The 14029-nt window shown below is 39.0% G+C and overlaps 1 protein-coding gene and 1 long non-coding RNA gene across 4 annotated transcripts in view; one reads left to right on the forward strand and one right to left on the reverse strand.

Annotated features, from left to right (window-relative positions):
* The first annotated feature begins 1185 nt into the window (after positions 1-1185).
* On the forward strand, positions 1186-13981 carry IL12B (interleukin 12B). Of its 3 annotated transcripts, none has more exons than XR_005931151.1 (8): positions 1186-1448; positions 3878-3959; positions 5837-6118; positions 7276-7393; positions 8419-8612; positions 9397-9542; positions 10146-10732; positions 10834-10913. XR_005931151.1 is itself a non-coding variant. In XM_029998426.2 (8 exons), exons 2-8 carry the CDS (start codon positions 3878-3880, stop codon positions 12331-12333), a joined length of 948 nt encoding a protein of 315 aa, XP_029854286.1. In that variant the 5' UTR covers positions 1187-1448; the 3' UTR covers positions 12334-13981. The 3 variants fall into 3 exon arrangements, 2 of the variants coding, with proteins under 2 accessions (XP_040975324.1, XP_029854286.1); XM_029998426.2 differs by lacking the exon at positions 10146-10732 and adding an exon at positions 12330-13981 and having other exon boundaries at positions 1187-1448; positions 10834-10955; XM_041119390.1 differs by having other exon boundaries at positions 10146-10949.
* Positions 4414-14029, reverse strand: part of LOC121232535 — a 36476-nt gene continuing 26860 nt past the window's right edge. The window contains exons 3-4 of the long non-coding RNA XR_005931152.1: positions 4653-5283; positions 4414-4541 (exon numbers count right to left, since the gene is read on the reverse strand). This is a non-coding gene — a long non-coding RNA (uncharacterized LOC121232535). The remainder of the gene's footprint in view (positions 4542-4652; positions 5284-14029) is intronic.

Here is a 14029-nt window from a genome sequence, read left to right on the forward strand (position 1 = left end):
GGTGTTTGTGATCCTACTCAAGCCATGTTTCTTTGAAGAGGATGGCTAAGGAAAGAAAAGGATTCCACTGGCAATACTGTACGTTTGTGTAAAGCTTTCAGCACGATTAATCCAGAATCCTGAAACTGCCCTCTTTCAAATTAGAGCATGCCACCCTCTCTGCTGTTTGCCTCTCAGATGTGTGACAATAAACAGGAACCCCATGCACTGGGAACTGCTGTGGTTCACAATGTTTATCTCACTGTTAATTTAAGTTGTTCCTCCTTTTGTTTTATGTTCTTGCCATATTTGGAGGCACCAAATATGCAACATATTGCAGATGCTTGTGTTGTTTCATCTGTGTGAAGGACTTCTGAATGACCATTGACTATAGCAGAAAGGACAGGCACCATCTTTTCATTGCTGGATTACTACATTATAGCTTTGATCTCTGGGCTGTGGGAATACTCCAGTCACTAGAAAGCACACAAGATAGAGTTGTGTCTCTTTATGAATTCCTAGAGCATGTCAGGTTGAATTTCAAACCATTTTTTTTGCTTTTATAAGCAATGTGTTTCTTCTTGCTTATAACTTTTCAGTCATCTTATTCAGGTTTGGAACAGGGCTAGAAGAACAACTCAGTTTTGGTTTGCCTGACAAATAAAGGGAATTCTTTGCTATTATTTCACAAATAATAAAAAAATCAATAGAAATTTTTTCCTCATTTTCAAAGTATATGTTATGTATGGCGCTTTTCTCATGCTTGAGTACGTGTCTATAAATCACTTCATAAAGAAAAAACAATTGGTTATATTTAACAACTGCAACATAAAATGATGTGACAATCTCAGGTTTTTATCTCTAAGCCAGAAATAATTGTTTATTTTTTGGTTGACCTAGGTCTCAATTTTTAGAATAAATACAATTCTAAAACAGCAATTAAAAATTCATTTTCCATTAGCTTTATTTCTGATTGATGTGATAGCTGAGATTTTGTTTCATATAATTATCTCTTTTGTGCTTACCAGGTAGAAATAGATTTAGTTTATTTAACTTTCTCTTTCTGTCTTCATAATGTATTTCCCATCAGACAGTTTTGGAAGTTTATTTAGTTTGTATTTACTCTTCCTCAGACGATGAACGGGCAGTATGAGAGAGACAGAAAATCAGGCAGGAAAAGAAATGCCTCTGGCATACCATAAAGGTCATTGTAACAATCTCATAATCTCATTTCCTCTTTAAAGTTTACCTGGGAGTCCCAAACTTTTTTTTTTTTTTGCCTTAGCTCTGTCACTATGTAAAAAAGGAACTCAAGCCACGTGTTGCAATTCTGTGGTATTGCGGTGAAATGAAGCATCCCTTTCCTTTCAGAGTTTAGAAGTATTTATAAGGGAGACAGCATTTTGCTTCCTTCAGATCACAAAATCAACCTGCCTGGCAACTTCAGCTAACAGGCATCACGGAAAAAGGTGAGAACTCCTTTCTTCTCTAACACTGGGGCAACACAAGTCTGGTACCAGCTGCTTCAGATGAAACTAATGAAAACTTAAAATTATTTATTTAAAAGTGTATTTAAATAGTTGTTGTGACATTTTTCTTAGGACAGTTATTTATACGCTTATGTGCCTGAAATTAAGCACAATGTATATATGTATATAGCTCACAGAATTGTTCTAACTAACAGGACAGCTAATGTTATAAGGTAATAATCTTTTTTATCTTACCAATATTCATGTTGCTGGTGTGTGTGCATCAACAAATACGTCTTTATGGTCAGACCATCCTCTGTTTTAAAAAACATGCAACACCATTGACTTGGCCCTGCCTTGAGCTGGGCCTGGTCCAGATGACATACAGAGGTCCTTTCTGACATAAATTATTCTGTGATTCTCAGTAAAGGAATCTGTGCTGATTTACAGCAGATCACAGGGAACATGTGATGTTGGTACACTCTCCTCATCTATGAAGTGCTGGGGCAACTGCACAGATTAGTGCTGTTCAGAAACTGAGTTTATTTCTCATTAATTTCTCAATAAAATTTTGAGATGAGGGGAAGGGGTGTTCTCCCTCCATCTCAAAAACTGAATAATTTTCCATGAAAATTTTAAACTTTTTTTCATCAAAAACCTGAATCATGAAGCTGCTCCCTAAAACCAGGAGAAAGTTTTCTGTTTCCAGGGTTTCAATTTTGATGAAAGGTTGATATGGAAAAGAAGGCACATTTTACACTCTTTCCCTCCAAGTTTTAGTTGATATTTCAGATACTGGTTTTATGAAGCATAGTGATGAATGCCATGTTACAATGAAAGAAATTAGTATCTTTGAGAAAGTTGCAAAATGTATTTTTCTTTCGCAAATTACAGATAATCCTGCCTGCAGTAGAAAATCATCAGGAGCTAAGCATGTTTGCCTTTTAATGAAGCAATATACTGCTGATAGGCTGCTTGATAGTATCTGGCTTTTCACTGAGGCTCGTGCCTCTCTCTGAGCACAGATGCAATGTGAGCTGGTTCCTGTCCTAGATACTCTCTCTAGATACTACATTTGTAGCTTCTGGTCCCATTAATAGCAGTGCTGTGCAGTGTACAAAATCAGATGGCACACTTTCTTGGCATTGGTCCAGAGACAGCTGACTTCTGATCAAGATTAAGGACTGCTAATAATAGCAGGAGCTGCCAGTGAGTAACAGATTTGGTGCACATAGAAATATACATATACTCCTCCTCCATGAACCAAAATGAAAATGTTTTGTAACACATGAGAAGAAATCAGGAGGACTACTCTCCTTTCACTGAAAAAGACTGGTTTGGGAGGGAAAAAAATCCAAACCACTTAATTTTGTGTTTTTCACGTGCATTCAGACTCCCACTGTGGTCAGAATAGACTTTGAAAGATATATTCACCAATCTCTTTTTCTAACTCATGCTCCTATTCATTTGGCTTCATCTCCAGTTGAAAAAGGTCTGAAAGTGTAGCTAAACAACTGTTGTTGAAGTTTTTTATGCACCCAGTAGTTACTACAATATTTGGCAAATATGTTTTGTGCTTCATGAAGAGCTCTAGCTGTATTTTGAATTCAGGACAAATATACATTTATATATTCTATATACAGCTATCTCAAGTGAGATATATGGATATGTTTCAAATGAACGCAGCAACAATGATATACATACCCAGCCATTTCTGCAAATATAGCTGTGGCACTGAAACCAGTAGCAATTTTGCCTGAAATTGCTTACAAAATTAATTAGACTATGCAAACTCAGGTGGATACTAGAACTAGTAACAGTTAGGCAAGTGTCAGTATTCATGCTAGCTCTACAATGCATTATTGGCACTGCTGTCACTTGTTCTCACATAGATGGTGAAGACTACAGTCCAGCAAAACACTTCAGCAGGTCCTTAATTTTATTCACAGTCCTTTGGTTTAATAGGACCACTGAGATGCTTAAACCAAGGAATATACTTATAAGCTTTGTATGACTGGAATTTAATGTCCATTGGTCCTTTAGTCCAATGCCTTTTTCATGCAGCTGGCCTCACTTGCATCAGCAGGGCTTTTCTTGCATGAGAAATATTTGACTGAGGAACCTGGGAATGCTTCTAGGCTCCTGACCATATAAGAACTATGCACACAAAAATTTCCTCTAAGTTCCATAATTTCTTCTCTAAACTGGTTTGCAGTGTGAATAACAAGCAGATCAAAATCTTGGCTTAAGCTCCAGTACAAACCTTATACTAAATTTTTATGTAGTCTAAGAGTTCTTAGAATGAGAGAATTTTTCTTAGTTCACTGGAACTGACTCTGTCGTCTTATTATCCTGTCCAGCATTGAGCTCAATTTCAGTACAACTCAGCAATCCTCAATGAAGTTTAGTAATTTATTTTTTCCCTACAGATGTCTCACCTACTATTTGCCTTACTTTCATTATTTTCCTTTGCTGCCCTTCTGGAAGCACAGTGGAAACTGAGGGAAAATGGTAAGCAGTCTTCACTTACTGAGACCTACAGCTGACTGTAGGACACGAGGCTATCTCAGTGTCCACAAGTGCAGAATTTTTTAACTACAGTATTTTAGGCCAAGGTTCTTCCTATTTGTTTGTGAATAACTAGCCAACTAATTGGTATTAATGGAAGAAATATTTAGAAGTCCTAAAATGTCGTACAATGGCCATTCTGAATATTAGCATTAGAAACTGTCTTTATTTCCTATTCCCTGTTCTCTTGTTTCAAAAGTGTCAGTCATGCAGTCTGGAAGCGGAAACAGTATCTTGTGACTTAGGTAAAAGCCCACAAAAAAACAAGTGAAGAATTAGTTGTCAAAAAGAATAATTTACAGTAAAACCTAAAACATAGAAATAGTTTGTCAAACTTTTCTGGTAAATAACTTAAAAGTAAATACATTTGTAAAAACACAGGGTCAGTAATAAACAAACAAATCTTTTGAATAACTTACCAGAAAATTGGGCTAAATTCAGATAATCAAATTTGCTTCTCTTATTCACCTAGTGTAGCTCCATAATCCAAGCTGTCTTCAATGTGATTATCCAAAAAGAAGGACCCTAATCAACATGAGAAAAGCATTCACAATCTGATTGTGTTCGTGCTTAAAACTGCAAATATGTTTTCCAGTACTGAGAATAATCTTTGTGTTTGAAGTCTGTAAGATTTACCTTGCCTGTGCTTCAAATATCAATAAGCAGTTTGGTAAGCTTCCAAGCTTCCTAGAGTTGCATGTTTTCTGCCATTTTAGATTCAGTGTTTGACATGTATTTCTTAGTGTTTCTTCTTTGTGGTAAAGTCTTAATGCTCTCATTCTGGTAGTGAAATGCTCTGGTGAAAAGGATTTAAGAGCTCCCTGGAACTCTGATTTCCTGAGCTGAGTGCTTGCTGTGGTGTCGACACACTAAGACACAAATTTTTGCCACTTCTTGCATGTAGAAGAGTCTCTGAGGGCACTGAACATGGTTAGGGAGCCTGTGATGGCAGTAGTATACATGAGCAATGACAGTTAAATTTGAGAACTGTTGCCATACAGAAGTGTAGGTGAAGTACTTCAGTCAATCACAGCAAAAGAGACAAGAGAAGATAATATTTCTTTAATGGAATTGTTTCAAGTTATTTTGTTACGTGTTGTGTCTTCTAATTTGGAAAGACCAGCAGGGCACTTCAGAGTTACAAGATGGCGTTTAGAAGTCCACATCTCCCTGTTGCAGTCCATTTAGCTCTGCTGTAGCTCAGCGATTGCCCATCTCTTAGTAGTTGCTCCACTGGGACCAGGGTGATAGGAGTACAGATCGTTCCCTGCAGAAAATGGAAAATAGCATCAGCTACAGGCAAATACAAACCACTTACCCAGAGCTTCCCTCCTTCCCATTGCTCACTCACAGACCTTTGATGCTGAAGAGGGCAAAGCATTATAGCCTTGCACCATAGCAAAGCACAAAAGTACAGAGTGGTTTTACATGCCATTCTGTGAGGAAAGGCCACAGGCCATGTGCGGGAGGAATACCTGGGCGCAGTGTGTCCTGGCATCCTCACCTTTAAAACAAAGGTACCTGCCTACTTCCCACAGTTATGAACTGCTGTGAGATTTTCTGGGAACATGGGAAAAAACCCACTTCTTCCATTAAAATGTCATCCCTATTGATCAGCAGGTTCTAGATCCACTGTAAATTTCTAAGTCAATCCTCTTCTTGTAGTAAAGATTTCCAGGCGATGGTGAGGCCTTGGGCAAGAAAGCCAGAGATTTGTTAGCAGTTTTCCTGGAGAGCAGAGCTGAAAAAAAGGGCTCAGTTCAATCTTCACACTGTTAAGTATGAGTAGCTGCTCACATGTCTCTCTCTGCAATGTCCAGTGTACGTCATAGAATCACAGTGGAATGATGAGACACCAGCTAAAAGAGTGGAGCTCACCTGTAACACATCTGATGAAGCACTGCCAGTTTACTGGAAAAAGGGCAGCGAACTGCAAGGAACTGGAAAGACTCTGATTGCCGAAGTGAAAGAGTTCCCAGATGCTGGCAACTATACCTGTCTGACTGCTAATACCCATGAAATCATCAGCTATGATTTCTTCCTCATAACTAAAATAGACTCTAATGGGCAAATGATAAGATCAATTCTGAAAAGCTTTAAAGGTATGGTCATAAGATGATGTGATGCATCTTGCTCAGCTCTGTGCGTTGGAGCTTTGTGAGGACCAGAGGGAGCTCTCTGGAGAAATGCATGAGAAATACCCACTTTAAAATGGGTCCTCTTCAAATGCTTTACTGACTGTGAAAGGCAAAGGATTACTTTTGTGGGTCTGTATACGGTGCGGCTGATGAGCTGCATAGGAATTGGTTGCCATGGGATTAATTTAGACCTATAGGATGGAGTGATGGTAAGAATGATTAGATACAGGATAACAGCAGTACCACACCATAGCTTTTCTGGTGGGGGAGCAATTGACTTGCTTTGCCTCCATCTCAGAGACCCAGCCCTCAGGAGAGGGTTTGCAAAACCAGGGCTACATGATTTGACAGAACCAGGGACTGATGTAGATGTTAAGTGCTGTCATTTGGGCTTCTCCATTCATGATTAACACACTGGGACAAGCCTGTGATGTTTTGCATTTTCTGCATGAACCTCACTCATCTATGTCTCATATTGCAGTCTCTCACTGTAGTGCCAGGAACTTATGAATTTCCAAGGCTTTTTCCCTGGCTCCTGGACCCACATATCAGATACAGTAGGCTGGTCCGCCAGTCAGCTACATCCAGGGTACAATATAGAGTTGTTGAGAGTCTGCAGTGCTGGGCAGCAGAAATGAAACACACACTTATAGTGAAGCCTCATTCATTTCTCACACTGGAAACATTCCCCATCAAGTGCCCCAGTGTGTGAAGATGTGAGATTATCCACTGCGTGCACTCTCATGCGTGGGGTAACAAATACAGAGGTTTGCCAACTGAATAGCTGCAATGTTTCTTTGTGAAAGGAACAATGGATTTGTGTATATAAATCTCTTACTGACAGCTATCTGCAACAGCTTGCGTACACTCTAGCTTCTGTCAATAGCCACATAGATGTGGTTAATGTGGTGCCATGTAAACCAGCCTTCAGCCACTAACTGTGGTTATATGGCTTTTTAACTACAGGTGGCTGCCCAATGGGCAGTATGAGACTGTCTCTGTCTACGTACCCACCACCTGCCAAAAATGATGGGAGTCTATTGAATTATTATTTTCTCTCTGCTTTGACCATTTTGGCAAAAAGAGTAAATAAATCATGTTTCCTTTCTTTTTCCATCTAGAACCAAACAGGACATTTTTAAAATGCGAGGCAAAGAACTACTCTGGAATTTTCATGTGTTCATGGATGACAGAAAATGAGAGTCCAAATGTGAAGTTCACAATCAGAAGTCTAAAAGGGTAAAAGCTTGTACTTTCCTTAACAACCTCATAGTAAGGCTGGAACAGCCCTTTGTGTTACTCTGTGTAGGAGATCTGGATTTTAGGCTACTGAGGACATGTAGACGGCGAGGAATCCCGCTTCCAGAGTCAGAACATCTGCAAAATGTTTGAGCCATCACTGGGACTAACTTAACTAATAAGGGCATGGATGTTGCTCAGAAATTAATAAAGACTTGAAAATGGAACAACCCCCACTGGACTGTTACAGCTGCTACAGTACAGCCACAGAAAAACTTAAGCAATAGCAAAAACAGTTCATGCAGGGGAGAGGAAGTTGAGCCAAAAGCAGAAACAATCATAGCACTGAGTCCCTTCACAGCAGATCCAGTGGAATTAAGGGAGTGGGAGGCTGCACCCACTGCAAAAGCCACATGTCCACTGACCAGTCTCTGTTGAGGAACACTGCAGAAACCTGCGAGGGAAATATGTGAGGGGAACCTTGTGGGGATTTCCTACCTCCCACTACTCTTGGGGGTTTCTCCAAAACATGGAGTTCTTGAGCAAAGGTCACTTCAGTTTGTAAAAGAAGAAAAAACTGCAAAGTGTTTTATTTTGCTGAATGCAAAAATAGAACCAGATTCAGGTAGTACTTTATAGATGGCTTTTGTTATTTATTTCCCAATGAATACATTTTAACCTGCCCTTATTTCTTCCAGCAAGGTTTTAGAAAGGGCTAAGGAACAAAGTAAGATACTAGAGCTTTTCATGGGACAGCAGTAATAAGAAATGAGATTATATCCTGTGTTAGGTTTAAACACTAATTTCTTCTGCTAAGGCAGGAAGGCTTTTGTGATTTTACATTAATATGTAATACTGAAAATGTAAGATCTCCCACTATACTGTTTCTGTAGCTGTTGAAACACAGCCATAAAATGATACAGGCAACATCAAAACATTGCCTTACCAACTACATGTTATTGTTGTGGCAACAAATTCTGAGAACAAACTAGCATTTCCAGTACTTTTCTCTGTTCTGTATTCAGGTCTCAAGGAGATGTAACCTGCAGCAGTCCTATAGCTCACACTGATAAATCAGTGACTGAATACACAGCCCAGTGCCAGAAAGAAAACTACTGCCCATTTGCTGAAGAGCACCAGCCAATTGAGATGTTCCTGGAGGTCATTGACGAGGTGGAATATGAGAACTACACTAGCAGCTTCTTCATCAGAGATATCAGTGAGTAGACGAGGAATCATGATTAATTCTTAGCTTTATTCTTGCCATTGATAGTGGAACTAACAACGGTAGCTGATCAAACCAAGCTTGGGAATCCCTGCCCTATTCTACTGTAAATCTGTATCAAGCCCCCAGTTACAGGAACAGGGGAAAACAAATCATAGCAGCAGTCTGGAAGAGGATGAGGAAGTGAAGAAGCAACATCTCCCTAGCTTGTGACCTCCAACCCTCTCACCCCCACATCTCCCAGAAGTTTCTGTAGCCTTCTCTATTAGATGGACATGTTTTAGAAGGGGTATGTGGGAGAAGTCAGAGAATAACCCAGCAGGCTCTTTGAGAACTGCAGATTTACTCACATATGGTTAACACTATGTATGCTTCCCTCCTGGCCCATTCTTACAGATGGGCATGCAGGGCAGGTTAATAGAAACTGACAGGAAATCAGAGGACCAGTTGTGACCATGATGCCACAGGGCACAGGAAAATTAAGCAGCATCCTAAAGAAACAGATGTTTTGCTAAACACCCTACCTGTCAGCAGGGGTTGAAGATATTCCTCTGTGTCCAACAGAGCCCTCTGCAACCCTTCAGGCAAAAAAAGACTCTGTGAGTGTGCTTAATTTTCCATAAGGAGCATACAAGGCAGTTCTTACACATCATGCCTACTCCTCTCTTAATCTCATGGAGGCTCCCAAAGCTGATTCCTATAAAACTATCAACAGTAGTACACCAAAACCTGATATGCTGCTAATGTGAATTAATTTCTTCTATATTTTCTCTTGCAGTAAAACCCGACCCACCCCAATGTCAGTATGCAGCCACAAATGGAACAGTAACCTGGACATATCCCAGAACATGGAGCACACCAAAGTCCTACTTCCCTTTGACTTTCAGGGTCAAAGTTGAAAGTACAAAGAAACACAAAAGCCAGGTAGAGATACAACATTTGAAACACGTTTTTCTTGCTTGAACAGACAGTATAAATAATATAGGCTTCATATACAAGAATCATGGACTAAAACAAAAACTAAAAAAAGGGTGCTGAGACCCAAATGTGGCAAGGTTCTGTCTTGGCAGAAAAAGACCTCCTTCCCAGTTCTATGAGCAGTAAGATCCAAACAACACACTGTGGGGTGGATGCAACCCTGATGTAACTGGGGAGATAAAATCGTGCCCAGCATTGCATAGCTGTGCTAGCGTGAGAAAAGTATTTACTAATTCATTAGTAGGCTGTGTGGGTCCTAATGTGGGAAAATCCCAATTTCCAAATCAAGAAGTCTAGGATCTGTGGCACTGGCTTCCTTGTACGTTGTTTGCACCTGGGTAGCTCAGACTTTCTTTATAGGTGAATTGGCAAATAAGGAATCAATGATTCATTTGGTAGCTTTTCTGTGGAGACTGGATGAACACTACAGCCTTTGCCACTCACTTTCCAATTATTAGTTAATTGTTAACTAAACATTGCTACTCTGTATTAGCTTTAAATCACAAAATTATTCTGCTTCCTTTGCTAATGCTCATGGATACACTAAAGAGTACAGGACAGCAGTATGGTGGTTTGCCTAGGTTGGCAAAGAAATCAACAGCAGAACTGGAAAGAAATATACAAGCCAGTTGACCACAGTGCAGGTCCTTAACTGCAGTGCTCCTCTTCCAGCAGTCAGAAAAGTAAACAAATGTAATGATCATTCTAGTTTGTCAACTGATTAAACCAGACACTAGACGACTTTTTCTATGTGAAAAAAATAAGCAAGCCTGTACCAGCAGATGGGGCCGTTCCCTTAGTGCTGACTCCTTGATTTTAGTAGCGACTCTACAGAGCGCTTCTTGTATCAGCCACAAGTCCTCAGTGGAAATTTCACTGAGACTGAAAGGCAGCAACTTCTGTCTTTTAGGGTTCCCACTCTGGGAAAAGAAGCAAAAAGAGAAAAACCCAGACAAACAAACAAACCCTTTATTTCAACGACTGTTTCAGTTTGGGGTTTGGGTAACTTTACAACACTAACTTCAGTGGAAAGTGGGCTTTTTAGTTTGTTTCTACTGAGGCTCAAGTTCTCACAAGTCGTCATGACTTTGGTATCTGAGGGTGAAGATTGCTGCCTTTGAAACAACAGCCTACCAGTAGGTTAAGTTACATGTGCTTGTTGCAATCTATCTGGCACTTCATTTTATGTTCTGCTTGACCTTTACAATCCGCTGATGGAGCTGTGCCCTATTCGTAGGTCTATGATGCTGATGAGCAGTCTATTCAGATTCCAATGACTGGGCCAAAAGACAAGATCTCTGTGCAGGCCAGGGATCGCTATTACAATTCATCCTGGAGTGAGTGGTCTTCACTTTGCAGGTAAGGCTTAAGGAACCTTCTACTCGAGGAGGAGGGATGATTCCTTACCTAGGAGAGTAAGGAGTCTACAAACTACTTCTGCTTCTTAAATACTCATTTATTTCACATTTCCTCATAAACATTTTTGTCTCCTGAACATTTTTTCATGAAATAAGAGAATAAACATGTAAATGTATTGGGCTGTCTAAATGATGATTCTCTTAAAAAAAAAAAGAGATAAAACAATTAGATTCCATTTAAATCAGAGAGGAAACAATCATAGAATCATAGAATCATTTAGGTTGGAAAAGACCTTCAAGATCATCGAGTCCTGCCATCATCCATGCCCACTAAACCATGTTATGGAGTACCCCGTCTATGTGCTTTTTGAATACCTCCAGGGATGGTGACTCAACCACTTCCCTAGGCAGCCTGTTCCAATGTCTGACAACCCTCTCAGTAAAGAAATTTTTCCCTAATATCTGAAATGGATGTAGGTTCATGGACATGGGTAGCATTCTACCTAACTAGGCAATTATAAAATATTCTTTAAGAAATATATGAGCATTTGGCCGTTGCTAGTGTAACCCATGCTGATTTTTATCCTTTCTGTTCATTGATAATTTGAGTCAATGTTGGGCATCCAAATACAGCAGACATTCCATATACAGCCAAGTTTTACCAGTAAAATGAGAAAGGGAGTGAGAGAGAGAGAGAGAGAGAGGAGATATTTGCTATTAGAAAGAAAATCTATTAGCAGCTTCTGCTAGTCCTAGGAATGGCTGTTTTCTTATTCTGTGAATTGATTAGCATACTTTAGACAGCTCTAAACTACTCTCAGCCTAGTTTTCCAGTTTGGAACATATTTTAAATACAGAAATAGCCTCCTTCAGAGCAACACCAAAAAGAATTATGCAGATTTTTTAATCTTCTTCCTCTCTTCTGTTTTGTAATTTTGGGGTGGTTTTTTTTTCAATTAGATGTAGATGCGAATCTCTCTGACCTCCAAGTTTCCTGATTCACACTGTTGAAAAGTTGTAAACTTGTAGCCCTGTTGAAACACTTGAAATAAGATAACACTGTTCCGTGGATCCAGTCTTCATTGGTACAGGGGCATTTATAGATACCAATGGGAAATGAAGGAAATTTTCAAAACGGCTATAGCTGGACAGGTGCCTAACTCTCATCAGATGAAGCTGAATCCCTAATCCCCATCAGACACGGGAACTTCTGAGCCTTGCATTATGTGGTCCTGAGTCCTTTAGAGAAATTGAGTGGTGGCATTTCACTAGGTGGCTTAGACCAGCAAAGGTTTATTAAGAAATTGATTAAAAATCTAGGTCTGAGGAAAATAAAGATAATTCTTATGTAAATTTCCTTTCTCTTATTTTACAGATAACCAGTAAGAGCTTCTAGGAGAATGGCACAATGCTCCTAAAGAAAGCAAAGAATGAATTAGCACAAGAACATAAGCATAATTAGAAGAAAAATCTGCATTTGAGATTATTAAGAAGCCATACCATAACTTTTTTGTAATAGATTAATATGGTCCTGATTTTGGCAGCTCTTTTAAATTCCCCAGATTTGAGTAACACTTTTAGCATACATCATGTTATATTAACATGTATAGTATTTTGATACATTGCTGTCAGCTATTATTGTACGTTCCACGTATTATTCTATTGCATTTATTTATTTATTTATTTATTTATTTATTTATTTATTATTTACTTGATATGACTTGCAATGCCAGATTATGGCAGTTGCTATTCAAACTGTTTCATGTGTTAATTTATTTAGAAAGTAACTTACTGAAAGAACTGGTTTAGTATTCCATTATTTAACGGTTTAATTATTTGATTATTTAATTATTTATTTTTATTTATTTTGTTGAAATGTATCAGCATAGAAAGCCTTGGCTGCATGAGGCAGCTATGTATCATGTATCAGGGCCATCCTCATCCTCCAATCTGATGGCAGTCATTTTAGTAAAAGAAGGAATTGCAAGTTCAGAGTCCTAGAAATGTTAGCTGCTGCATTTTGTCAGCTGTCTGTGCTTACATCATGTTGATGCCCAACTGCTGAACACTGCAAATGGTTGTTGCATGAGAGATAAACCACTCTCAAAGCTCTGCGCTTGCAGCTGAACCCAAGCTGCAGTGGAAGCAATGGAAGTGCTAGTGTCTAGGCAGCTTTGAGGTGCTGTGGTTGAAAGAGTCCTGTTGCCACCTCTCATGAACATGAAAGGAAATGGGAGCCAGAAGCTGAATATAACATCTCCTAAACAAAACTCCCTTTCTTTCATGCTTGTGATCACTAGATGCTCTTTATTCAGTACTCATGTGTACCCAGTGCATCTCTCGCAGTGGAGTTTTCTGGCAATAAAATTAATTCAGACCTGCTGTGCCACAGGCAAAACCACAATGCACAAGCAGTCAGGAATCTGCAACTGAAACCAAGGCAGCTTAAATTATTTAAAAGTTTAACTGCCGTGTATCTGATATTTCAGCAAGCAATTGCTAACTGGTTTTATATGTGGATGTTAAGCATCTAATTAAAGTTAGAGCTTTAGAATACAGATTTTTATAGTTCATTTTGAAAGTATTTCCCTACTACTGCAACATATGCTAGGTGTCTTCACAGAACCTTAGGAAAAAAACCTCAAATCCTGGTTCTGAACTGCTTATAGTGTAAGCCCCCAGGCATGGAAAGAAGCAGAAGCATGTGTTGAAGCCTATACATTTTTGTCAAACCACCGAAGTCCTGACTTTCAAGAGGGCAAAATACATTAAAATATCTTTGAGTATTTAGGCCTTAATCCCTGATACAGAATCACTGAAATTAAAGAAAGACTTCCATTGTGACCATGCTTCGTTTTTTTCCAGTCTTAGCAATGGGTGGTAATTTAAGATATTTAAACATTGAAATGTGGGAAGTATCTGATATTTCAGAAAACTGTTGATAATCTAGCTACAAGTGCCGTTAGTATTTATTAAGTGTACGCATCTTATTTCTGCTATAAATGCAATTTACTGTGCTTGTTTTACAAAGGAGCTAATAATAAATAGGTCTGAAAACAAGAAAATTTTGTTTAC

This window comes from Aquila chrysaetos, chromosome 22 (genome assembly GCF_900496995.4).
Source record: "Aquila chrysaetos chrysaetos chromosome 22, bAquChr1.4, whole genome shotgun sequence".
In the NCBI taxonomy this organism is placed as follows: Eukaryota; Metazoa; Chordata; class Aves; order Accipitriformes; family Accipitridae; genus Aquila; species Aquila chrysaetos.